The following is a 26,925-nucleotide window of genomic DNA, read 5'->3' as shown; positions in this document are numbered from 1 at the left end:
TGCTGCTTCCTTTTAAACCAGTTTTAAAACTTATCTGGCTCCTGGTTACCAGTAGCCACCTCCTCCAATAATAATATTGTAAAAAACTGTTTTGGGGGAGGGTATGGATTTCGCTTTTATAATTTACCTGTTTCTCTTGTTTCCCTTGCCCTCTCTACATGGAAACCATTTCCTTGACTCTTGTTTTTTGTGTTTTTTTTTTTTTAAGATTTTTTTTATTTATTTGACAGAGACATAAGGAGAGAGGGAACATAAGCAGAGGGAGAGGGAGAAACAGACTTCCCATGGAGCAGGGAGCCCGATGTGGGGCTCGATCCCGGGACCCCAGGATTATGACCTGAGCTGAAGGCAGACGCTTAACGACTGAGCCACTCAGGCGCCCTGAGTCTTGATTTTTTTTTTTAAGATTTTATTTATTTATTTGACAGAGAATTCACAAGTAGAGAGAAAGGGAGAAGCAGGCTCCTAGGTAGTGGTTTCTTAGGCTAGCAAAACCATATGTAACCATAGAAAAAAATAAGATAAATTGGTCTTTATAAAACCTTTTGTGCTTCAAAGTGCATAATCAAGAAATACACTATAACCCATAGAATGGGAGAAGAATTTTGCAAATAATATATCTGATAATGGACATGCTATCTAGATTATATAAAGAATCACTATAATTCAATAATAAAAAGACAATATGGGGTGCCTGGGTGGCTCAGTAGGTTAAGCTGCTGACTCTTGATTTGGGCTCAGGTCACAATCTCAATCCTGGTATCAAGCCATACCTTAGGCTCCATGCTCAGCAGGGAGACTGCTTCAGGAGTCTCTCACTGCCCCACCCCCTCTCTTTCAAATAAATAAGTACATTTTTTTTTTAAGATTTTATTTATTTATTTGACAGAGATCACAGTTAGGCAGAGAGGCAGGCAGACAGAGAGAGAGAGAGGAGGAAGCAGGCTCCCTGCTGAGAAGAGAGCCCGATATGGGGCTCGATCCCAGGACTCTGGGATCATGACCTGAGCTGAAGGCAGAGGCTTTAACCCACTGACCCACCCAGGCGCCCCAATAAGTACATTTTTAAAAAAGATCTTATTTATTTATTTGAGAGAGAGTGAGCACAGGCAGGGGGAGGGGCAGAGGGAGAGGAAGAAGCAGACTCCCCACCCAGCCAGGGATCCCTAAGCGGGGCTTGATCCCAGTACCCTGGGATCATGACTCAAGCCAAAGGCAGACCCTTAACCAACAGAACCACCTGGGCACCCCTAAATAAATAAATAAACAAAAAGACAATCCAGGGGTGCCTGGGTGGCTCAGTGGGTTAAAGCCTCTGCCTTCGGCTCAGGTCATGATCCCAGGGTCCTGGGATAGAGCCCTGCGTCGGCCTCTCTGCTCAGCCGGGAACCTGCTTCCCCCACTCTCTTTGCCTGCCTCTCTGCCTACTTGTAATCACTGTCTGTCAGATAAATAAATAAAATCTTAAAAAAAAAAAAAAAAAAGACAATCCAGTTTCTTAAATGGGCAAAGGATCTGAGTAGACATTTCTCCAAACAGAATATACATAAATGGCCTAGAAGCACATGAATAGATAACTCAACATTAGTAGTCATTAAGGAAGTGCACATCAGGGGCACCTGGGTGATTCTGTGGGTCAAAGCCTCTGCCTTTGGCTCAGGTCATGATCCCAGGGATCTGGGATCGAGCCCTGCATCAGGCTCTCTGCTCAGCAGGGAGCCTGCTTCCTCCTTGATCTCTGCCTGCCTCTCTGCCTACTTTGGATCTCTGTGTGTCAAATAAATAAATAAACTGTTTTTTAAAAAAATACATTTAAAGGAAGTGTGCATCATAGCCACAGTGAGATACCAGTTCATACCCACTAGGATGGCTGTAGTCAAAAAGATGGACAAATAACAAGTGTTGGTGAGAATGTAAAAATGGTGTGGCCACTTTGGAAAATAGTTTGGCAGTTTCTCAAAAAGTTAAATGTAGTTATATGATTCAGTAGTTCTTCTAACTATATACCCAGAACATGAAAACAGTTCACACAAAATACCCTGCTCAAATGCAGCATTATTCATTATAGGTCCCAAATGGAAATAACCTAAGCTGTTGAATGGATAAACAAAAGGTGATAGACACAGCTGCACAGTGGAATATTACTGAGCCATTAAAGGGAACGAGGGGTGCCTGGGTGGCTCAGTGGGTTAAAGCCTCTGCCTTCAGCTCAGGTCATGATCCCAGGGTCCTGGGATCGGGCTCCCTGCTCAGCGGGGAGCCTGCTTCCTCCTTGCTCTTTGCCTGCCTCTCTTCCTACTTGTGATCTCTGCCTGCCAAATAAATAAATAAAATCTTAAAAAAAAAAAAAAAAGAACTTGTTTCCCTTTAAAAAAAAAGGGGGGGGAATGAAATACTTTAATATGAATAACCTTGTAAATGTAGTGCTAAATGAAAGAAGTCAGATGCAAAAGGCAACATATTATATTACTCCATTTATATGAAATTCCAAAATTGGCAATTCTCTAGTGACGGAAAATAGATCTGTCTCTCTCTCTCTCTCATATAAATAAATAAAATCTTAAAAAAAAAAAAGATTTCTTCTTGGGATGATGAACATGTTCTGGAATTAAATAGAAGCGATAGTTGCACAAACCTTGCAAATATACTAAAAACTTCTGAAGTGTATACTTTATATGAGTAATGTGTATGTTATGTGGATGATATCTCAGTAAAGCCTTTTTTTTTTTTTTTTTTTTTTTTAAAAGAAGGTGTCAGGGAGGGCACCTGGGTGGCTCAGAGGGTTGAGCCTCTGCCTTCAGTTCAGGTCATGGTCTCAGGGTCCTGGGTTCGAGCCCCGCATGGAGCTCTCTGCTCAGCGGGAAGCCTGCTTCTCTCTCTCTCTCTCTCTCTCTGCCTGCCTCTTTGCCTACTTGTGATCTCTCTCTGTGTCAAATAAATAGTAAAATCTTAAAAATATAAAAGGTGTCAGTAATAAAATTCTGAATTGTTTTTACAATTCTTTTTGTTCTTCAGAATCTATCACTCAGCATTTAGAAATTACTTACATCGTTCTGACTGATCATATATTTTGCTTTGGAAAGAAATATTATGTAGGAAAATAAATTGCTGCTTACTTCTGAGCTGTGAATGATGTGAATTTAATGATATAGGTTTCTTACTCTATAAATTGTATGTTTTTCAACTCCTGTTTAGCTCATTTTAACTCCATTTATTCCTCTTATCTCTGGGTTTTAAGGCTACGTAAGTAAACATAAAAGAATAAAGGGATACATCAAGACCTTCAGATTTGTTAAACAGAACTTATTGTGAGAGAAGCTGCTGAATCTCTTCCCTTTATTTAATCAGTTTATGGCTATGGTACCTAGTTTATTTGAGAGCAGACTTTGAGGCAGGGAACTACTTGGTTAATTCTTTTATAGGCTTATTAAGCCTAAGGATTCTGATTGCCTCTTCATCCCCTGAAAGCAGAACTTTGTAAAACCCATGAATGGTCAGAATTTCTCTAAGGAAAGATTTAATAAGAATGTAGAGATCAGGGGCGCCTGGGTGGCTCAGTGGGTTAAGCTGCTGCCTTCGGCTCAGGTCATGATCTCAGGGTTCTGGGATCGAGTCCCGCATCAGGCTCTCTGCTCAGCAGGGAGCCTGCTTCTCTCTCTCTCTGCCTGCCTCTCTGTCTACTTGTGATCTCTCTCTGTCAAATAAATAAATAAAATCTTTAAAAAAAAAAAAAAAAAAGAATGTAGAGATCAGGAGTACCTGGGTGGCTCAGGTCGTTGGGGGTCTGTCTTCGGCTCATGTCATGGTACCAGGGTCCTGGGTTCGAGCCCCAAGTTGGGCTCCCTGTTGCCCAGGGTGTCTGCTTTTCCCTCTCCCTCTGTGGCTCCCCCACTGCTTGTGCTCACTTGTGCTGTCTCTCTCCTTCAAGTAAATGGATGAAATATTTTAAAAAAAGAATGTGGAAATCACTTAAAATAATTTATTAGAATTAGAATTCTTTGGAGTTATTAGAAAGATTCATAGAATGTGGATGGGAGGTATAGAAAAAACAAAATTGGCCATAGTTAATAATTGTTGAAGCTGAGTAATGGGTACATGGGGGTTCATTATGGTATGGTATTTTTATATGTATTTTAACTTCTGCATAATAAAACATTTAAATTAAAATGGTAAATTGCCAGTATAATTAGCAAAGATGGCACTTGTAATTTTTTATCTGTGTCAGCCTCATAATCACTAGTCAGCTGGCCTAGTAACTATGAGGTCTAGTTCCTGATGGGCACGCATCTTCTGGATAAAAGTGGGACAAACCGGGGTGCCTGGGTGGCTCAGTGGGTTAAGCCTCTGGCTTCGGCTCAGGTCATGATCCCAGGGTCCTGAGGTCGAGCCCCATATTGGGCTCTCTGCTCAATGGGGAGCCTGCTTCCCTTCCTCTCTCTGCCTGCCTCTCTGTCTACTTGTGATCTCTCTCTGTCAAATAAATAAATAAAATCTTTAAAAAAAAAAAAAAGTGGGACAAACCATTGTTGGCCCATTAATAGTCACCTACATACTCACTCCAGTGGTCTAGCTTTGTAGCTAACTGCAGTGACTCCATCTGTCAAAGTAGGACATACAGTTCATAGGAACCCATCCCATTCTGGTTATTTAAGGTAAAAAGTTGAGGCAGTATCTTGCTTGAATCTCTGATTTAGGTATATTGATGCTCAAATTTTCTGTGTGGTTTTGGAGTATTCTCTGTAAATCGATAAACTTAGTATTAATGACTTTTTTGCCAAATGTAGTAAATAGACTTTAAAACATTTAGGGGCACCTGGGTGGCTCAGTCAGTTAAGCCTCTGCCTTTGGCTCAGGTCAGGATCTCAGGATCCTGGGATCAGGCCCATGTCGGGCTCTCTGCTCAGTGGGGAGCCTGCTTCTCCCTCTCTCTCTGCCTGCTGCTCTGCCTACTTGTGATCTCTCTCTCTCTCTCTCTCTGTCAAATAAATAAAATCTTTGGGAAAAAAATAAAACATTAAGAACCTAAAGGGGTTCAATAGTAGTCAATTTATTGATATTTATTTTTGAAGGAACTATTATCTTCTGAAGTCATACCTTTTTTACTGAATGTTGGTTAGTTTTTGACCAAGTCTTTTCTTTATCGGTTCTGATGTCAAAAAAGAGAAAGAGGAGTTAACCTGTCAATCTCTGTGTTCCCATACCCGTAAAAGACAGTGGTTGTTTAGAGAATCTGTTAGATTTCTGAGCTTTGACTCACTAGAAAGAGGTGCCATTCTTTAGATTCTGTGTGCTTGCTGAATTAATGTTTGTTGATAAATATGCCACTTTTAAAAAGATTAAAAGTGAATTAGCTAACAACAAATTGTATTCTGACAAAATAAGTTTTACCTAGTTAAAATATGGAAAAAGAAATTATATGTTACTTTGTTTTGTTAATTTGGTGTGGAGAGATTACGTTAAATCATATGTCAATATTGTCAGAGTCAAAATGATAGCCTTGTAGACATCTCACTTCTAGGTTCATGACATGAACCCTATCTGCAGTTTTTCTGTTAGTTGTAGATTTGGGTAAAGCTTACATTTTTGGTGCATTTGGTGATGTTAAACCTAGAGTGTGGCAGTCTTGGATATTTTGTTATCTGGGATACCATTTCTTATCTGAGACCGTACTGTTACTTATAAAGTGTGGGTTTATTTTTTCTTACATTTTTTTTTCTTTCTTCCTTTTACCCTTCAGCTGGCAATTCTTTGGTCCAACAAGGTGGACAGCCACTCATCCTAACCCAGAATCCAGCTCCAGGTCTTGGCACAATGGTTACTCAACCAGTGTTGAGGCCTGTCCAGGTCATGCAGAATGCCAATCATGTGACCAGTTCTCCTGTGGCCTCACAACCAATATTCATCACTACACAGGTGAGTTGGACGCAGTTCTGGTGCTGGGTAGGGAAAGAGAGAAAAATACTGAACCATTGGAGGCTCTGACTTAGAACTCTAAGTCCTATCTTTTGACCTGGCTTTCTCATTTGCTGTTCTTTAATTTGATACTGATTTTTAAAGAAAGCCAAATGTTACGCTCCTGGTTAATTTCTTCTTCCTGTCCTTTAGAGGGCTTTTAAGTGATTTGATTGAGATCTGGGCAGAAATCAGTGGGAAAGCTTTGATTAGGAAGCCTTAACACTTGGTCCTTAACACTTCCTGCCCTTTGCTTGGGCTGTTTTTCTTAAAATGGGGTGAGTTAGCTGACTCTTGAAATCTGTGTGTGAAATTGGTAAAGTGCAGGGAGATCTTTGGAAGAGAAGGAGGAAGATGACTTATTTGACATATAACGTGAGTTATATGACATATAACGTGAGTCGAAGTTGAAAGCCTAATGCTGAATGTGGAACATAAAGGCAAGTGTTTCTCCCTGCCTGTGGCTTCCTGAGTTAGAAACTCTTTTCTTAAAAGTTTGCCAGAGGTTTACGGCCTTTGAAGTGGACTTTGGGAACAATTTCTTAACAATTGTTTTGTGCTGGGCACCTGGGTGGCTCAGAGGGTTAAGCCTCTGCCTTCAGCTTGGGTTATGATCTCAGGGTCCTAGAATGGAGGCCCACATTGGGCTCTCTGCTCAGCGGGGAGCCTGCTTCCTCCTCCCCCCTGCCTGTCTCTGCCTACTTGTGATCTCTCTGTGTCAAATAAATAAATAAAATCTTTTAAAAAACAAAAAAAAAAAACACAATTGTTTTGTGTTGAATCACTCCAGTGAATATTCCTGGTGCCTTTTTTTTTTTTTTTTTTTTTTTTTTTTTCCTTTTTCTGTGCCTTTATCTGTTTAGGGGCCAGTTCGTGGATGAGGTATTTTTTAAGCTGAGGTTCTTTTAAGAGGAAGTATGTTTTCCTTTTTGCTCATATGTACTAAAGCTTATTCTTCAGTTTTGATATTTTGTCACTCAAAAGTTTGCCAAAATTCCTAGATTTCTCCATCTCAGTCATTTAAAAGTTATACCTCTAGAAAAAGAACCACTAGGTAAGACTAAATTTTTTAAGATGTAGTCTTACTGCAGTCTCTGCTAGTGTTAGCTGATCTCCATGTTAAAGATCATTTTGCTTTTTAATGCAGGGATTTCCTGTAAGAAATGTCCGGCCTGTACAAAATGCAATGAATCAGGTTGGGATTGTGCTGAACGTACAGCAAGGCCAAACGGTTAGACCAATAACACTAGTCCCAGGTAAGGAAAAATGTCTACCCATTCAAAATAAACTGGCATCCGGAGATTTGTTTTTCTTGTTTCAAGATACCCTTCTTGGTCATTTAAAAAGTGTGTTTAAGGAAAGTCTAAAAATACAAAGATCATACTGATTTAAGCTCCATTTTTAAGCTCCATTTTTTAAAAACTTTCTAACCTTTGACCCGGATGGTGGTTTTATTTTTCCTTTTAACTTTTTACCACCCTTCAAACAGGGCTTATATGTCCATTTTCTGCTTCTGGTGTTTTAGTCAGCTATTAAGTTTATTATCCTGAAGGAATATTATTAATGAAAACTCCCAAATTGCACATCTCTTAATAAGTCTACTCACTTACATGGTGGGACTATAAACTTTATTTTGCTTTAATTTTATAGCATAGATTTTGGATATAAAACAAATGACCTATCCTTTGATGATAAATTTGCCAATGACTAGTTAGTAGGGTTTTTTTAAAGAAACTAAATTAAAATACTTTTTTAAAATCTTGTGATTTTCCTCCACAGTTCTTTATTTAGTTCCTGTAAGTTTACTGCAATTCAGGCCAAAAAACATCTTAATAAATTGTTCTTTGGATGCTTCCATAAGCTCATCTTTCTAAGTTTTTGTTGTTGTTCTCAGAGCCCACACAGTGCTTTTGGCCTTAAGTCTAATGAATTTAACTTACCTAGTTCTGATATTTCTTACATATTTGTCAATGAAATTGTTTACAGCTGAGCCAGGAGATTCACCCCTGGGATGCTAGTAGAATGACATAGTCAGTTTTCTGTTTGACTTCATATGAAAGACTGGAAGAAGACTCCTTTAGTATCCTGAGAGAGAAAGTTGGCTTTTTTTTAGGACTACATCTGCCCTTTGGCCATATATATATGCACACTGCCTCCTATCTCTATTTATCCTTCCTCTTCCAGTATTGAGGTCCAGCTACTCCTGATTAAATTCTTGGGATAAAAAAGGCAGTGTGGTAAGGTGTTGTGGGAGGAGTTGATAGGAATCTTCTTTCTTCAATTTAATAGGGCTGATTCCTTAGTATAAGATCTTTTATCACCTTGGATATGTATTGTCTTAGACATTAGAGTGTGTGCTACTCTTGTTAACCTCTGATGGCCACCAAACATTTTGGGGCAGTAACCTTTTCTTATTCCAGTATTTTCAGTGAAGACAGGTAGAATGTATGAGAGGTGAGCTTATTGACCAAGCTTTGGTACTTTTCTTTGTCTCTTTTTTGAAGCCCCAGGTACCCAGTTTGTTAAGCCAACAGTTGGAGTCCCACAGGTGTTCTCTCAGATGACCCCAGTGAGGCCAGGCTCCACAATGCCTGTGCGGCCCACCACCAACACCTTCACCACTGTCATCCCAGCTACTCTGACCATTCGGAGCACCGTCCCGCAGTCCCAGTCCCAGCAGACCAAGTCCACACCCAGCACCTCCACCACTCCCACTGCCACACAGCCGACCTCACTGGGGCAGCTAGCTGCTCAGCCTCCAGGCCAATCCAGCCAGACCCCCAATCCCAAGCTAGGTGAGCCCTGGGAAGTGGAGATGGCAGTGCTGGGCGGGGCAGTGGGTGGAGAACAGATAATTTTCACTTGGCCAACATAGCTCCCTCCTTCCCCTCTCCACCTGCAGTGAGCATTGCCAGCTTTGTCACTGTGAAGCGACCTGGGGTTACAGGTGAAAATAGCAATGAAGTAGCCAAACTGGTGAATACCCTTAACACCATCCCTTCCCTGGGCCAGAGTCCTGGGCCAGTGGTGGTATCCAACAACAGCTCTGCCCATGGCTCCCAGAGAACCAGCGGACCTGAATCTTCAATGAAAGGTACAGTACTGTGAAAGATGGAGTATCCAGTCATTCAGAAACATTAATAAAGTATTTGTTACTTTAGCACTTTATGCTTTGAAATAGAGACATAAAACGTAGTTGCCACAGTTTGTTCTACCAAAAACTCTAGTGTAGGAAAGGGGATAGCCGCTGTGAAAGTGTAACTAAATCAGCTGTAAGGAGATAATTCTGTGTTTCTTGTGCTGTGGAGATGAGTGAAATGGACCAGTTGATCAGATATGGGTGGGATAATAATAAAAAGAAGCTTCACAGAGGAGGTAGATTTCTGCACAAGGTTTTAAAGTTGGGATGTACTAGAGAGGTTTTCAGGTGTAGACAAGATATGAGCATAAGGATTTTCGATGGTCTAGAGCAGAGGTCGGCAAACTTTCTCTAGAGGACCAGATAATATTTTAGGCTTTGTGCACTAAAGATGGTCTCTGCCCCTGTGGTACAAAAGCAGCCACAGGCAGTACACAAACAAATGAGCATGACTGTGGTCCACTAAAACTGTTTATGGTCTCTGAATTATATGTAATTTTTTAAAAGATTTTATTTATTTATTTGACAGAGATCACAAGTAGGCAGAGAGGCAGCTAGAGAGAGAGGGGGAAGCAGGCTTCCCACCGAGCAGAGAGCCCGATGTGGGGCTTGATCCCAGGTTCCTGAGGTCACGAAATGAGTCGAAGGCAGAGGCTTAACCCACTGAGCCACCCAGGCACCACTGAATTGTATGCAATTTTCATGTGTCAGAATACCTTCTTTAGCTTTCATTTCAACCATTTAAAAATGTAAAAACATTTAACAAATGGCATCAGGCATCCACATCCAGTGAAGTTGGACCTAAACATCATATGTAAAAATTAACTCTGCAAACCAAAGACCTAAACATAAGAGCTAAAACTGTAAGAGAAGAAAACAGGGGAAAGCTTCATGGCATTGGATTTGGCAATGATTTCTTGCGTATGACACCAAAAGAAAAATATAACAGTAGATAAAGGAATAATAGATAAAATGAGACTACATCAAATTTTAAACTTTTAGGGTATCAAAGGACACTGTGAACAGAGTGAAAAAGCAGCCCAGTGAATGGGAAAAAATATTTGCAAATCATATATCTGATAAGATCTAGAATATATAAAGCATAACTCAACAATAAAAAAACAGCCCAAACAGCCCAATTAAAAACTGGGGAAAGGAGTTGAATAGACCTTTCTCAAAACAAGATAAATAAATGGCTGTTAAGCACATGAAAAGATGCTCACCATCACTAATGATTAGAGAATTGCAAATCAAAACCATGTCGAGATACCACTTCACACCCATCGGATGGCTCTTATCCAAAAAAACAAAATAACAAGTGTTGGTGAGGATGTGTAGGTATTGGAACCCTTGTGCGTTGCTGGTGAAAATGTAAATTAGTATGATGGTCTTTCAAAAAGTGAAGTATAAAATTACCATCTGACTCAGCAATTCTGCTTTTGGGTTATGACCCAAAAGAATTGAAAGCAGGTCCTCGGGCAGATACATGTACACCCATGTTCATAGCAGCATTATTCATCATAGCCAAAAAGTGGAGGCAGTCCAAGTGAGCATCAACCAATGAATAAATAAACAAAATATGGTGTATACATAAAGTAGCATATTGTTCAAGGAAAGAAATTCTTACAAATGCTGTAACATTCATGAACTTTGAGGACATTCTGCTAAGTACTGAACTAAGTTGGTCGCAAGAGAACAAATACTGTATGATTACACTTAATATGAAGTACCTAGAGGAGTCAAAATCAGAGATGGAAAGTAGATCGGGGGTTGCTGGGGACTAAGAGGAAGGAGGAAGGGGAATTGTTAAATGGATAGAGTTTCAGATTTACAAGATGAAAAGAGTTCAGCTTGTACAACAATGCGAATGTACTTAACTATACCCTTGAAAATGGTTAAGAGGTAAGTTTTATGTATGTCTTACCTCAACTAAAGAAAAAGTTGTATAACCACCAAAAAAAGTAAAATCCATTCGTAGCTCATGGGCCAAATAGAAATTTGGCTGGATTTTGTCTAGGAGCTGTGATTTGCTGACCCCTGGCCTAGAGTTAAAAGAATGGTCCTCAAAGTGATCATTCATGCTTGCCTATCAACCTTAATATGCCCTTCAGGGGCTGTTTAACATTTCTTCAAAGGGCCAGTAATCTGTTTCTAGTATCATCTCGTTAATCTTATCAATGCTTCTTACTTCTTCCAGTGACCTCTTCTTCCATCCCAGTGTTCGACCTCCAGGATGGTGGACGGAAAATATGTCCACGGTGTAATGCTCAATTCCGTGTTACTGAAGCTTTGAGAGGTCATATGTGTGTAAGTGATAGTTTTGATGGGGATCTGGCTTCAGTGGCTACCACTGCATACCTCCTCTAGGATTAGGAGCATGTGAAGCAGGGACTCTGAAATGACTTAGAAGTTTCTTAAAGGGTTATGCTCCTTTCTGGCCTATTTTAGAAGAGTTTCATACTTTGGAATGTAGAAGGATATTTTAAAGACTCTCAAGTAGATTGGAACATATGCAACCTTAATTCTTTGGTTGTGGTTGATTTTGAAACTACACAGGAGGACATGTTTGTTAGATAATCAACTCAAACCAAGTTGACCTTGGTTTATTTTCTTCTTCCTTTGCTTGCTTTATTTATTTATTTATTTTATTTGACAGAGAGAGAGAGACAGCCAGAGACCACAAGCAGGGAGAATGGCAGAGGAAGGAGAAGCAGGCTCCCCACTGAGCAGGGAGCCCTACATGGGTCTTCATCCCAGGACCAAGGGATCATGACCTGAGTGAAAGGCAGACACTTAACCAACTGTGCCACACAGACACCTGTATTTTTTTCTTTTGTAAGATTTTATTTGAGGGACTGAGAGAGAGCATGAGCAGGGAGAAGGACAGGCAGACTCCCTGCTGAGTGGGGAGCCCAACTCAGGGCTCAGTCCCAGGACCCCAAGATCATGACCTGAGCTGAAGTCAGATGCTTAACCGACTTAGCCACCTAGGTACCCCTCAGTTTATATTCTGTTTATTGTCTTTTGATGAACCAGGAGTCGTTAACCGGTTCTCATTTCTAGCCTTTTCATTTTTTTGGTATTAGTCCAGACACAAAGATTGGAATTTCTTCTTGCTGGGGAATTCAGAGGCAAGTTACACTAGTAAGTGGTTGAAGTATCCAAGGCAGGAAGGAGAAATACAAGATACTGGGTTAGGAGAGGCATATGGCTATAAATAAATATCTATTAGAAAAAGCCATAATCCTAGAAACACTATAGAAAACTGAAAGGTGAAACCTGGGTGAGAATACCTGGAACCAAACCATTCCCAAGAGATGTTCATGAGGTTGGGGAGTTGGCATATCCCAGCCGCCAAGATAACTACAGTGATTTTCCTTTATAGTACTGTTGCCCAGAAATGGTGGAATACCAGAAGAAAGGAAAGTCTATGGATTCAGAACCCAGTGTCCCATCAGCTGCAAAGCCCCCATCCCCTGAGAAAACAGCTCCTATTGCTTCCACACCCTCTTCTACACCTATTCCTGCTCTGTCACCACCTACCAAAGTACCAGAGCCAAATGAGAATGTGGGTGATGCTGTCCAGACCAAACTCATCATGCTAGTAGACGACTTCTACTATGGACGGGATGGTGGCAAAGTGGCCCAGCTCACAAACTTCCCTAAGGTTGCCACATCTTTCCGATGCCCACATTGTACCAAAAGGCTAAAAAACAACATTCGGTAAGTGTTGAAGAGCCTCAGAAGTTACCCTGGATGAGAAATTTGTCTTTTCTCTTTGGGCAGTAGTCCTGTTATCCAATCTAAGGATTATCATTAAGTCAATAAGTGGTACTACAGAAGGAGGAGGTACTGTGAGAATAATAAGAGATAACTTTGGGTGGGGTAAGGGAAACCAGTACATCTTTCCATAGAACTCTTAGTTTCAAGAACCCTTTTCTGGGCTCAGAAAAGGACTGTCCCAAACAAGGCAGGGGGTGGTACATAATATGTGTTCTGGGATTCCCAGGCTGCTGATTTTTTTGTTTTCTCTACTTCTTGTGCTCTGCTACAGATTCATGAACCATATGAAACATCATGTAGAACTCGATCAGCAGAACGGTGAGGTAGATGGTCATACTATCTGCCAACACTGTTACCGCCAGTTTTCCACGCCCTTCCAGCTCCAGTGCCACTTGGAAAATGTTCATAGTCCTTATGAATCGACTAGTAAGTTTGGAAACTCTTAAACTGTAGGGGTATGCTTTGTTCTTCATTGAATGGCACTGGGAAGAGCCCATCATTCTGTATGAATATCAGTTTAGAGGAAGCCCTTTGCACATTTCTAATCAATTCCTTACTTCACTCACCCTTTATTCTTAGAACTTAGACTTCTCTTCAAGCCTGAATTGAATTCAGTGCTAGAATTGTTAGGGGCTTTGGTTCAGGACCACTGTAACGTGTTGTAATGTATACAATGTAATGCAGTGGGTGCCTTACCGAAATCATCTATATTTGGACCTCCACTTTAGTTACTACCCTAGTAGGTTTTACATAAGATAAAAGATAGCATTATAAACATAAAATACCATTAAGGCAGTGCTTTCAGTGAAATGTAAGATGAGGTGTGGAATGTCACCTTCACTGTGCATCTAACAGATGAGGAAATACAGAATGAACACAGACTCACAAAAATCATGTCATTTACTTGAGAGCGTACATCTCTAGTAAGGTGCCATTGTGAGGATTTGAGCCCAGTCTTCCTGGAATATCTCCTGTGTCTTTCAGGGGATTTCCAGTTTTGTTGTACTAAGACAAAAATTATATAAAGGAAAATGAGGAAAAGACAGTATATTTATTTATAAACCTCTGCATTGTATAATACCAGTGATAGGTGAAATAGTTTACAGAAAAGGTCATTGAGGCTAGATTTCCCAGAAAGTCATGCTTAAACTTTTTAAGATCTTTATTTACTTTTTTTTTTTTTTAAGATTTTATTTATTTATTTGACAGAGACACAGCGAGAGAGGGAACACAAGCAAGGGGAATGGGAGAGGGAGAAGCGGACTTCCCGCTGAGCAGGGAACCTGATGTGGGGCTCTATCCCAGGACCCTGAGATCATGACCTGAGCAGAAGGCAGATGCTTAACGACTGAGCCACCCAGGCGCCCCTAACTTTTAAGGTCTTTAAATACAAGAAAGAAAAGAAATAAATAAATACAAGAAAGATTTAGACAGATGAAAGTAATAAGAAAACCTTTTAGGTGATGGGAAACTGTATGAGCAAACACATGAAGAAATATGCATGTCATCTCTATGCTTTTGCTGCAGATTAAGAACCTTAACTAAAAATGAGTTAAACAATAAGGATATCCATTATATTGTTTAACTGAGAGGACTTAAGGTAGAGTAAACTTGTAGCCCAGAACTTGAGTGTTCTGCTATAGTTCTCTTGTCTCTGGCTTGTAGCAGGGTGGCTGTATTAATCTCGGGCATTACATTCAGGCACAAAATAGTGCAGACAAGGAATAGAGCGTATCTTCCCATGTCTTTCCAGAATCTGTTTCAGGAAAGCACTGCTTTCCCTTTGTAATTCTTTGGCTTTGGCAAGGGTAATAATGGGATTGCCATTCATGGCTTAGGCTAGTGTTGGTCTATAGAAATATAATGTGAGCTACATATGCATTTTAATTTTTTTAGTAGCCATTTTTAAAAAGTAAAAAAGTAATTTTAAAAGTTTTTTTTACAACTTCTTTTTTTTTTATAACTGTTTATTGTTTCTTTGTTTTGTTGTTAAGTAAGCTCTACACTCCACATGCTTGAATTTACAATCCTGAGATCAAGAGTTGCATGCTTTACCGACTGAGCCAGCTAGGCACCTCTGAAATTAATTTTAATAGTATAATTTATTTAACTCAGTATATCCAAAATATCACTTCAGCATGTAATCAGGATTTAAAAATTAATGAGATGGTAGAACTTTGTACTGATAATTCGGGAATAGACTAGATATTGGAATCAACCACTATGCATTTGGTGGCAGAGTAGCCAACTTGGTCTTGTTATAGAGCCCCAAAGTCTTCACTGTCAGTGACGGAAAATCTGAATAACTCATCTACACTTCCTAGTGAATATGCATCTTATTTTTATACAGAATCTGGTTGGTGGGCTTTTGTTAATTCCATTTATGTGTGGAAAGATAAGTTTTTCCTTATGGGGAAAGAAATTCCCAGTCAGAACCTCATCAATCCTTTTTTCTTCTCTTTTCACTCTTGTTATGTCTGACTTTTTTTTTTTTTTTTTTTTTTTTAAAGATTTTATTTATTTATTTGACAGAGAGAGATCACAAGTAGGCAGAGAGGCAGGCAGAGAGAGAGGAAGAAGCAGGCTCCCCACTGAGCAGAGAGCCCGATGCGGGGCTCGATCCCAGGACCCTGCGATCATGACCTGAGCTGAAGGCAGCGGCTTAACCCGCTGAGCCACCCAGGCGCCCCTATGTCTGACTTTTAATTTTTGAGTATCATGTGACTTAAAATTTATATTGATCAAAAAGCTGAGAAATTGTTAACCCAAAGAGGTATATTACCTTTTTTATACTTCAGTATGTATCAGTTTTATTCTTGGATTCTTGTGTAAGTCCTCTTTCCCATACATATGGCAGATCCTGATAAAAGTAGCTTATTTTTTAATATTCGTATTTTTGGACCCATTGCTTTCTTTTTAATTTTGAAAAAAAGTTTCCTTTTCTGAAGTGGGTTTTTTGTTTTTTTTTTTTTAACCTTTTTTTTTTTTTTAAGATTTTATTCATTTATTTGACAGACAGAGATCCCAAGCAGACAGAGAGGCAGGCAGAGTGGGGTGGCCGGGGGTTGGGGGAGAGTGAGCTCCCTGCTGAGCAGGGAGCCCGATGTGGGACTCAATCCCCAGGACTCCAGAATCATGACCTGAGCTGAAGGCAGTTGCCCAACCAACTAAGCCACTCAGGCGCCCCTGAAGTGTTTTTAAATGAAATTACATACATAATGACATGTCACCCCAAATACTTAAGTATGTTTCTCTAAAAAATAAAGACCTTTCTCTGTATACAGCCATAATACCATTGTCAAAACCTAACAGAAGCAATCATAAATCCTTAATATCATCTATACCTAGTCCATTTTCAAATTTCCTGAATTGTCCCAAACATCAGTGGATCATTACACTTAAATTATCTTAATAGTATAATCTTAATAGCATTATGTTTTTCTTCACACTTGTTTAAGGGCAGTAGACTAAAGAAGAGGTAGAGCTGAGGGAAGGATGCTTCAGGCTTAACCATGGTCAAATGCTGGGGAGGATCCTGTGTGGAAAATGATTGAACAAAGAGGGAACTAATTGCTTGATAAAGTCTTGGGATAATAGGGAATAATGAGGTTGGCTGAACCTTAGGAAGGTATAAGATATCTATCTTTTCTTTCCTTTTTTTTTTTTTTTTTTTTTTTTAGTTGATTTATTTTAGAGAAAGAGCACGCCCACCTGAGCAGGGGGAGGGCCATAGGGAGAGGGAGACAAGCAGACTCCCCACTGAGTAGGGTTTGCCTGATGCAGAGCTCGATTCCAGGACCTGAAATGAAATCAAGAGTTGGATGCTTAACCAACTGAGCCAGTCAGGCGCGCCCTTATCCTTTCTTTCATAATTTGGAAAACAGAAAGCAGACTACTACATACTACTACAGCAGAAGCTGTAGTAGTTCACTCCTGTTTTCTCGAAGTAAGAGACTGTGTTAGGTGTCAAGGACATGAGGGTCATGGTGCTCGGAGGGACTGTGTTAGGATGGCCACTTTGCAAAATTAGTTAATTCTGTCTCTTGAATCTTTCCATACCAGCTCTGCTGTGGAACTAGAACAGATGCAGATGGTTAATAGAGATGTCTTAAATCCACTGATGACTTAGGTTTCTATCTCACTGGTTTTCTTGGTATGAGATAATACATATAAATGTTAGCATGGTGTTTATGTGTTAGGAGCTTTAATTAGTGTTGTTGTTATTATTGATGTTGTATAACAGCTGTACCAAGAGAGCCGATATATTGGTTGTAGGAAGAGCTTCAAGGTTGAATGAAATTGCTCAAGGAGAACACAGAATAAGAAAGGTTAAGGCAGAAGGTTGGATAGCACCAATATTTAAAGGTGTTCTAGAAAAAAAAAGGAAAGCTATTAATGACAAAGTGAATTAAGAGGCAAAGGGGGGGGAAGGAGAAAATATTGTCATTTTTTTTAAAAGATTTTCTTTATTTGAGAGAGAGAGTGTGTGTGCACACAAGCAGACAGAGCAGCAGGCAGAGGGAGAGGGAGAAGTGGGCTCCCTGCACATGGGATTCAATCCCAGGACCCCAGGGTCATGACCTGAGCTGAAGGCATATGCTTAACTGACTGAGCCACCCAGGTGCTCCTAAAATATTGTCATTTTTAATTGACACTAGTTACTGTTTCCCAAACATGCCGTGCACTTCCATATCTCCTTGCCTTTGTTCTATTCTTCTCTTGGTTGCTCTGTCTGGCAAACCCCTGTTCTTTCAATGTTCAGCTTATGTATCTTAGAGCTTCTCTTAATTCTTCTAGACGGAATTTTTTTATTTATTTGTGTCTTTGTAAGACCTAACAAATCTCTAGGCAGTGCTTCTTTTTTTTTTTTTTTTTTTTTTTTTTTAAGCTTTTACTTACTTATTTGAAAGAGAGAGACACAGTGAGAGAGGGAACATAAGCGGGGGAGTGGGAGAGGGAGAAGCAGGCCTCCCACTGAGCAGGGAACCCAATGCAAGAATCCCAGGACCCTGGGATCTTGACCTGAGCTAAAAGCAGATGCTTAACGACTGAGCCACCCAGCCGCCCTCTGGGCAGTGCTTCTAAATGGGTTGCCATACCCCTTTGAGATAAACACAAACTTCTGAACCCTCTTCCCAGAATGTAAACATTTTACTCTTCTGCAGATAATTTCAGGGGATACCAAGGTTCCCTAAGGCATTATCCATGGACCCCAGATTAAGAATCCCTGGTTTAAAAAAAAAAAAAAAGAATCCCTGGTTTTTGTTTGTTTACTTTAAAGAATTATTTCAGCTTCACTCTTTTGGGGAATAGGGGTTGGATATTTTCCAGCAAATTCTTAAAGCTTCAAATTTACAATTTCTACATTTGCAAAAACTTGAAAATAATTCCATTGACTATAAGAAAATTATTTTGTCTCTTTATTTCAAAATATGTAGCAATTCAAATTACTACCAAAAATTCAGAATTGCAGCCTTATAAACTTGACAGAATGCCAGTTTCAGAGTTTAATCATCTCAACAACTCATAACAAGGCAAGAACTTCTATTCATGATTGTCGGTCTTTTGAGGACAAATTCTTATACTCATTTAGGAGATATTTGGTAAATGTTTGGAATTATTCATAGGAGATGATCATTGTCTTTGAGCTTAGGGATCAAATAGTGTAGTAATTTAAAATAACTCACTTGGCAATGGTATGTAAAGCATAGACACTGTATTTATTGGAGAGATGAGAGGTATTGGAAGCCACCTGATTAGTAGTAGGCAATCATGTGGGATTCTACCAAGTTTTTGTCTCTGAGAATGGAAAAATGACAATTCCCAGATATATTCTGAAATAATGGTGACAGAACATAGGGGTGTAGACTCAGAGATAGTGCCTAACTGTAGGAGGAGGTGGGGAAGTGAGAAGGGTAACAACCAGGAATCAGGAGGAGGTTGAATTAGAGTTGGTGGTAGAATATCCAATTAAAATGTCTTGTAGATAGTTCAGAACCTAGAATGGAGCTTTATAGTAAGTCTGAGCTAGAGGCATAAGGTTGGTTGTTATCAGCAACACAGATGTTAAGACAGAACCATTTTAAAGAAAGAAGAGAGTTAATGATTTACCAACTATTGAAAGTGAAGATAGAGAAGTCAGAGAGAATAAAGATTATGAGTTAGCAGGACTTTGGTCTTACTTTCAGGTGGATTTATTGATTATTTTTCTTCTTACAGCCAAGTGCAAGATCTGTGAGTGGGCGTTTGAGAGTGAGCCACTATTTCTCCAGCATATGAAGGATACTCATAAGCCTGGAGAGATGCCTTATGTCTGCCAGGTATTGCCTTTTTCTCTAGGGAGCTTTAGCCATTTTGCCATTTTGCTCTCAGGCTGAATACAAAGAATCCATAAATGAACATTGCTGCATACCTACTGCATACACTCAGATTTAGGAACTCTGGGGAGATCCAGAAGAAATAATAAATCTAGGGTCTGTTTTCAGGATTTTCCATACTAGAGAAAAACATTAAAGGAACATGTGCATGTACCCAGCCAGGGAACCCAGTCAGAGAACAAACACATGTACTGCAGGAATTTGTCTCCGGAAGTGGCTCCGTAGAGCTGGACAAAGAAGACTTTACTCCTCTTAGTCACAAAACGTATTCTTAGACTTTCTTGTCCATCCCCTATTTTTATCTTAATCCACAGCTGAATCTATCACAAACAGCCCTGCATTACAGAGTCAGAATAATAATTTGATTTCTGTACATTCAGGAAAACTTACTTTGACCTTTTTGTTGCTACCTCTTTTTTAAGGCCTCAGTTGTTCACTCTTAGCTTATTTTCCCTCTTATGTGACTCAGGTGTGTCAATATCGCTCCTCCCTCTACTCTGAGGTAGATGTCCATTTTCGGATGATCCATGAGGATACTCGGCATCTGCTCTGCCCTTATTGCCTGAAGGTCTTCAAAAATGGCAATGCATTCCAACAGCATTACATGAGGCACCAGGTACCAGGCACCAAGCAGTTCCCATATTCTCATTCTTAAAGTCTTATGGATGCTGGGGCCAGGGCTGAGCTAGGCAGATAATTTTGGTAGAGAAGATACTGTATATATGTTTGCAAAAATTTGCCAAATTGCAGTTATATGTCATGCACTGAGCTAGGTGCCAGGGATTTAGTGATATACAAGACCAGTAGTAGAGCATGGAGAATATTGTGTTGGGGAAGTATAAGATAAAGAAAAGCATATACCTATTTTGGGAGCCTGCTGAAGCTTCCTTGGAAGAAGAGTATTCAAGACCTGAAGTATGAGGAAGGGTGAGCCAAGTGAAGTAGGATGAAAGAAGAGTGTTCCCCAAAGCACAGAGTGACAGTATGGAGGTTCAAAGAATTAAAGGAAGTTCAGTGTGGTTTGAGTGTGGGCTACAAGGGGAAGGTTGGAAATTAGGAAACAGGTGATGGAGAATCCTATAAGCCATGAAAAGGAGTTTCAACTTTATAAGTCACTGGGGAGGCATTAAGGGGATTTTTTAAGTCCTTGAGTGGTAAGTTCAAATTTGTTTTAAGTTATGTTTATACTGGCTGCAATAGGAGAATGAATTGAAAGAGATCAAGACCAGAGTTAGGGGGACACACCAAAGGCTCTTTTGGTTTAGATGAGAGACAGTAGCAGCTTTTGGCTTTGAAATGAAGAAAGGATAGTGTTGAGAGATAACTGAGAAGGTAAGTGGTATTTATGATTTAGAGATGGATTTGGTAAAGGTAGTGAGGAAGGAGTTAGGAATAGTGCCTAAAATTCTGGCTTGGGAAAAATGGATGAATGGTGAAACTATGTATTGATATAGAAACACGGTAGAAAGAAAGGTTGGCGGCAGAAGTGGGGATTACATGTTTGGGTATTCTGAGTTAGCAGTGTCTGTGGACAGCAGCTATAGTTGTCTGTTAAACAGATTATCTAGGTCTGAAACCTGGGAGAAAAGCCTGGGTTGTGGAAAACATACTTAGGAATTATAATTATATAAATCAAATGATTTTAAACATAGAAGTTGCCATATTCCTTCACCCCCAATTAAGAATAAGATGAAGGCTTAGCACCTCTGAAGACTCTCTCTACAAATACAGTACCATAGTCCTAGGAGGAAATCCAGAAGAGACTTGATGTCAAGGAAGCTGAAGGGAGGAAAGTGTTTTGAAGTCAGGGGTATGATCTGAATGTTGGAGCACCATAGATGTCAAGCCATAGACACCAAGATGACAAGCACCATAGAAATTTAGAGGCCAGCCTTTAATTCAGCAACGTTGATAGGAGCCATGTGGTTGGTTAGGAGAGTGGAAGTCAGATTTCAGCAGGATGAATGAAAAAGAGGTGAGGAAATGGAGACAACTTATTTTTTTAAAGTTTCAGAAGGGGAAGATTGAGGGCTGGCACATCCAGGGAAAAAGGTAGCAGAAGAGAATTTGTCGTTGCTTTTGTGTTTTGTTTTAAAGATGGAATAAATAGGGCCTTGTTTTAAATGCTGCAACAAAGGAGCCACTAGAAGAGGAGAGTGAAGGTACATAGAGAAGGCACAAAATGGAGAACCACATGGTTGCACCTGTGCTGAACACTTGCCTGGGTCTGCACACACGTGCCTGAACTCTCACGTGTGAGCTCCGTCTTGGGCTCACACACTTAATTTGCATAGGGGTGACTGCCTATAATCCCCCACATGTGTATTGCAAAGAGCAGTTTGGAAATTGTCCCTTGTACTCAGGTAATGGAGCCTTGTTATCCTGGGAAGAAAACCATAGACCTGAGTCCTGTTTCTGAAGGACTTCCATACTAGGCAGTCTGAATCCTCAAACTGGTCTCACAGGAACAGGTGCATGTATATATATTGAAGTGTTAAGAGGAAAGATAGCAAGGAATAGAAAGGTATAGAAAAGGTATAGAAGAATAATGTTATTCATGTTAAGAAAGAAAAAGGACAAACAGGGAGGTCATGATTGGAGATGTGTGTGTATTATGTGGCTATGTGCATAGACTGTCTGAAAGAATACCCAGGAAACAAGTAGCAAATTGTTTCTGTGCAAAGAGGTGGAGGGTTGGAATTGAAGGCAAACTTAAAATGTGAAGGCGTATGGAATAAAAAGTGATGATTTTTTTTTCCATCATGTACATTTTACTGTGTTTAAAAAAAGAAAGAAGAATGTCCAGAAGTAGGTAGCACTGTCTGCATTATAAAGACAAAGTAGGGGCAAGTTAAAGCTTAAGCCACTAATCCACATTGTTAAACCAAGTCAGGAAGAGATGGTTGGAGGACCTAGTCATCCTGGCTGTGAGTCTGCCTTTCTTTGGGACCATGAGACGTGATGATTCTCAATGGTAGGTTTGGTGTTGTGTATTTCTTCCTCTTTCAGTTATCCACAGAAAGGGGGAAGGAATGATTGTTAGCATGAATCTGCCTTCTCATCAGGGAAGAAAATTTATTGGGAATCTTTAAGGGATTTTCTTTCTTTCTCCCCCTTCAGAAGAGGAATGTTTATCACTGCAACAAATGCCGGCTGCAGTTTCTCTTTGCCAAGGACAAAATTGAACACAAGCTTCAGCACCATAAAACTTTCCGTAAACCCAAGCAGCTGGAAGGTTTGAAACCAGGCACAAAGGTAAAAGGCTTGTCACTGTATCTTATAGATCCAAGAGGAGGGGAATAGAGATTATCAGTATTCGAGGTTTAGCATGGCTGGTGTCTAATTTTTCCCTCCCTTGGCTCGCAGGTGACAATCCGGGCTTCCCGAGGGCAGCCACGCACTGTTCCTGTTTCCTCCAATGATGCACCTCCCAGCACCTTGCAGGAGGCAACACCCCTGACCTCCTCAACGGACCCTCTGCCTGTCTTCCTTTATCCCCCTGTCCGGCGCAACATCCAGAAGAGAGCTGTTAGGAAAATGTCAGTGCCTTCTGGAGGCTGGGGGCCGGGTGGGCACGACTATTCCTATAGCCAGTGTAATCTACTAGCCTTTTTAGCAGGATCTGTTGTCTGAAGCCCCCACAATTTGAGGACTCCTGGGGCGATAACAGGAATTTTCCTTGTTTCTCGACAGGAGTGTTATGGGTCGGCAGACATGCCTGGAGTGCAGCTTTGAGATTCCGGATTTCCCTAATCATTTCCCTACTTACGTTCACTGCTCTCTGTGTCGCTATAGCACCTGCTGCTCTCGAGCCTATGCCAACCATATGATCAAGTAAGTCTGGGTTAGGGGCGCCTGGGTGGCTCAGTGGGTTAAGCCGCTGCCTTCGGCTCAGGTCATGATCTCAGGGTCCTGGGATCGAGTCCCGTATCGGGCTCTCTGCTCGGCAGGGAGCCTGCTTCCCTTCCTCTCTCTCTGCCTGCCTCTCTGCCTACTTGTGATCTCTGTCTGTCAAATAAACAAATAAAATCTTTAAAAAAAAAAAAAAAAAAAAAAAAGTAAGTCTGGGTTAAACCAGTGATCTTATCTCCAGAGTCTCCAGAACTCATTTGATTCCCTCCTTCGGCTCTTAGAGCTGTCTGTCCATCTCTCCTAGCAGGATAAGAGTCAAACCCATGTTCATTTGACTTTGATGGTCTGTGCTCTGATTTTGTAGGATTTTGCTACTCAGAGTGTGGCCCAAACACCACCAGCAATAGATGGGAGCTTGTTGGAAATTCAGCCCCTCCTCCCCAACCCCAGGCTATTGAGTCAGAATGTGTGTTTTAATAGCTCTTCTGGTGATTCATATGCATATTAATAGGGAATATTAATATGGTAGGAAAACTGGCTTAGGTTGAGGTGAGGATGGATTAAAGTGGCATCTCTTTTGTTGGGGCATTGTCAGAAACTGGTGATCTCTTGTTTAATGATCAGAACCCCCTAACTCATGCTGTTTTTTCTTTGTCTTTCTCAGCAATCATGTTCCACGCAAGAGCCCCAAGTATTTGGCTTTGTTTAAAAATTCTGTGAGGTAAGGAAAAGCTTAGTGATGGTCTCTGAATTTTTCACATTCTTACATTAAATCCTTTTAATTAACTTGGGGGAGGTACGTGAATTAATTTGAGAAAGAGGAGAAAGGATATTCTCTTTTCTTTATTAGGCCTCAGATTTTATCCCTAGTGTCATTGATATATTTGTTTTATATACTCTTGATTCTTTTTCTTAGTGGTATCAAGCTGGCTTGCACTTCATGTACCTTTGTTACCTCTGTGGGAGATGCCATGGCCAAGCATTTGGTATTCAACCCCTCTCACAGATCCAGCAGCATCCTGCCACGGGGTAAGTAGTAGAGATGGGAGTTAGTGGGACAACAGAAAAAGAAAATAAGGATATAAGTTCTACCATATGAGTCAGGAGCCTCTCTACCTAGGCTAGCTCATCTGGTGTTCAGGTAGACATCACCAAATTGGAAGCATTCCAGCCTGACATTTATATAAGACTGGAGGGCTTATTTCTTCTCGGAGTTAACATTTTATTGTCTCATTTTCTATAGGACTCACTTGGATGTCTCACTCAAGGTAACAGAAACTTCATGGTTTAGTTTCTATTTTCAGTGTGTTTCATCTTTTTTTATTATTATCACTGCTACTATTAGTATTTCATTTTCCTAGTTTAACCGAGCTTTCTTTTCAACCCTTTAGACATGGCCACATTCGTGACCGAGTGCATGACCGGAGCTTGAAGAATATATATACTCCTCCTACTTTCCCCTCTAATAAAACTGCCACTGTGAAATCTGCGGGGGCCACTCCAGCTGAGCCTGAAGAGCTTGCGACTCCTATGGCCCAAGCACTCCCATCACCAGCCTCAACCGCAACCCCACCACCAACCCCAACTCACCCCCAGCCTTTAGCCCTTCCGCCCTTGGCCGCAGAGGGGGCCGAATGTCTGAATGTCGACCAGGATGAAGGGAGCCCAGTCATGCAGGAGCCTGAGCAGGCAATAGGGGGCAGTAGTGGCGGTGGGGTTGGCAAGAAGGAGCAGCTGTCTGTGAAGAAGCTTCGAGTGGTACTGTTTGCCCTGTGCTGCAATACGGAACAGGCTGCTGAACACTTCCGAAATCCCCAGCGACGGATCCGGCGTTGGCTTCGGCGCTTCCAGGCCTCCCAGTGGGAGAATCTGGAGGGCAAATATCTGAGCTTAGAGGCAGAAGAGAAGCTGGCTGAGTGGGTGCTAACCCAGCGAGAGCAACAGCTACCTGTGAATGAGGAGACCTTGTTCCAGAAGGCCACCAAAATAGGACGTTCTTTGGAGGGGGGGTTCAAGATCTCTTACGAGTGGGCTGTGCGTTTCATGCTCCGGCACCACCTGACTCCCCATGCCCGGCGCGCCGTGGCCCACACCCTACCTAAGGATGTGGCGGAGAATGCAGGACTCTTCATTGAATTCGTGCAGCGACAGATTCACAACCAGGACTTACCCTTGTCCATGATTGTGGCGATTGATGAGATCTCCTTGTTTCTAGATACAGAGGTGCTGAGCAGTGATGACCGTAAGGAGAATGCCCTGCAGACAGTGGGCACAGGGGAACCGTGGTGTGATGTGGTGCTGGCCATTCTGGCAGATGGCACTGTCCTCCCCACCCTGGTTTTCTACCGAGGACAAATGGATCAGCCTGCTAATGTGCCAGACTCTATCTTGCTAGAGGCGAAGGAGAGTGGCTACAGTGATGATGAGATCATGGAGCTGTGGTCCACCCGAGTGTGGCAGAAGCACACCGCGTGCCAGCGCAGCAAAGGCATGCTTGTGATGGACTGTCATCGCACTCACTTGTCAGAAGAGGTGCTGGCTATGCTTAGTGCCTCTAGCACCTTGCCTGCAGTGGTCCCCGCGGGCTGTAGCTCCAAAATCCAGCCGTTAGATGTATGCATCAAACGAACTGTCAAGAACTTCCTACACAAAAAGTGGAAGGAGCAGGCCCGGGAAATGGCAGATACTGCGTGTGATTCTGACGTCCTGCTTCAGCTGGTGCTGGTCTGGCTGGCTGAGGTGCTGGGTGTCATTGGGGACTGTCCAGAGCTGGTGCAACGGTCCTTCCTTGTGGCTAGTGTTCTGCCTGGCCCTGATGGCAACATTAACTCACCCACGAGAAATGCTGACATGCAGGAGGAGCTCATTGCCTCCCTCGAGGAGCAGCTGAAGCTGAGTGGGGAACAGTCTGAGGAGCCCTCAGCTTCCACTCCCCGACCCAGGTCATCTCCTGAAGAGACAATTGAGCCTGAAAGCCTTCACCAGCTCTTTGAGGGTGAAAGTGAGACCGAGTCCTTTTATGGCTTTGAAGAAGCTGACCTAGATCTGATGGAGATTTGAGTGTTGGCATCATGAGCGGGTGTGGAGTGGGGGTGGGAAAGTGTGAAGGGGGGGTTAGAGGGACTTAGGGAAAGGGGGATATGCCAGGTCGGGTATTTGGTTTATATTTTTTAATTTTATGCCACCACTCCCCCCAATGTTGACTGTTTCCCTGTGGATTTGTGGATTATTAGGAATACCAGTAGTGATCCCGTCTGAGCCAAGAAGCTGGCCCATTGGTCATTCACTTCTGCTAAAAACAGGTTTTCGTGACTTTTTTTTTTTTTTTTTTTAAATTTAAATCACTGTGTTTGGTATTTTTCTGACAAAATCAAGAAAAAGAAAAAAAATTCTTCGTGGACGAATGTTAAGTTTTTTGTTTCCCCTTTTACCTCAACTGTATCATAGTGCATCTGTTTTTTTTTGTTTGTTTTACTGTGTGGCAATGTCTTTGGGCATGATGCTATCCAACCATTGTCAATGTGAGAACATTTCTCAAGATGGGAAAGACAAAAATATGTAGCTCACAAACTGGTTTATTATATATATGGATAAAAAAAAAAACTTTTTTCATTGTGGTCTTAACACTTTTATATAAAAATGAAAATGGAAAAAAAAAATCCCACCGAACTCTCTCTTCCTTCTCCTTTGTTTCCTTCCCTCTCCAGAGATGTTGGTTTCTACAGCAACTCTGAGATATAAAATTTTGGCTTTAAAAATGCATGAAACCACCTCTCATCCAGATGATGAATTAGATTTGTTTTTCCTCACCACCCTCCAACA

At 41.2% G+C, this 26,925-nt stretch overlaps 1 protein-coding gene across 5 annotated transcripts in view; it reads left to right on the top strand.

Annotated features, from left to right (window-relative positions):
* POGZ (pogo transposable element derived with ZNF domain) overlaps positions 1-26,849 on the top strand; it is a 46,715-nt gene extending 19,866 nt beyond the window's left edge. For 2 of the 5 annotated variants that reach the window (XM_032843605.1, XM_032843602.1), the window contains 16 exons: positions 5,738-5,913; positions 7,100-7,208; positions 8,457-8,747; positions 8,855-9,046; positions 11,289-11,398; positions 12,477-12,814; positions 13,146-13,300; positions 19,094-19,194; positions 19,721-19,867; positions 22,372-22,506; positions 22,618-22,790; positions 22,945-23,085; positions 23,768-23,824; positions 24,020-24,132; positions 24,347-24,371; positions 24,495-26,849. In XM_032843605.1, coding sequence (XP_032699496.1) covers positions 5,738-5,913; positions 7,100-7,208; positions 8,457-8,747; positions 8,855-9,046; positions 11,289-11,398; positions 12,477-12,814; positions 13,146-13,300; positions 19,094-19,194; positions 19,721-19,867; positions 22,372-22,506; positions 22,618-22,790; positions 22,945-23,085; positions 23,768-23,824; positions 24,020-24,132; positions 24,347-24,371; positions 24,495-26,163 — 3,932 coding nt within the window. In that variant the 3' untranslated portion in view covers positions 26,164-26,849. Of the gene's footprint in view, positions 1-5,737; positions 5,914-7,099; positions 7,209-8,456; positions 8,748-8,827; positions 9,047-11,288; positions 11,399-12,476; positions 12,815-13,145; positions 13,301-19,093; positions 19,195-19,720; positions 19,868-22,371; positions 22,507-22,617; positions 22,791-22,944; positions 23,086-23,767; positions 23,825-24,019; positions 24,133-24,346; positions 24,372-24,494 lie in introns of all 5 variants that reach the window. The other 3 variants (XM_032843604.1, XM_032843601.1, XM_032843603.1) reach the window with 2 other exon arrangements.
* The last annotated feature ends 76 nt before the right edge of the window (positions 26,850-26,925 follow it).

Source organism: Lontra canadensis, unplaced genomic scaffold (genome assembly GCF_010015895.1).
Source record: "Lontra canadensis isolate GAN:19392208 unplaced genomic scaffold, GSC_riverotter_1.0 scaffold142, whole genome shotgun sequence".
In the NCBI taxonomy this organism is placed as follows: Eukaryota; Metazoa; Chordata; class Mammalia; order Carnivora; family Mustelidae; genus Lontra; species Lontra canadensis.
This window is presented reverse-complemented; position numbering and strand designations above follow the sequence as displayed.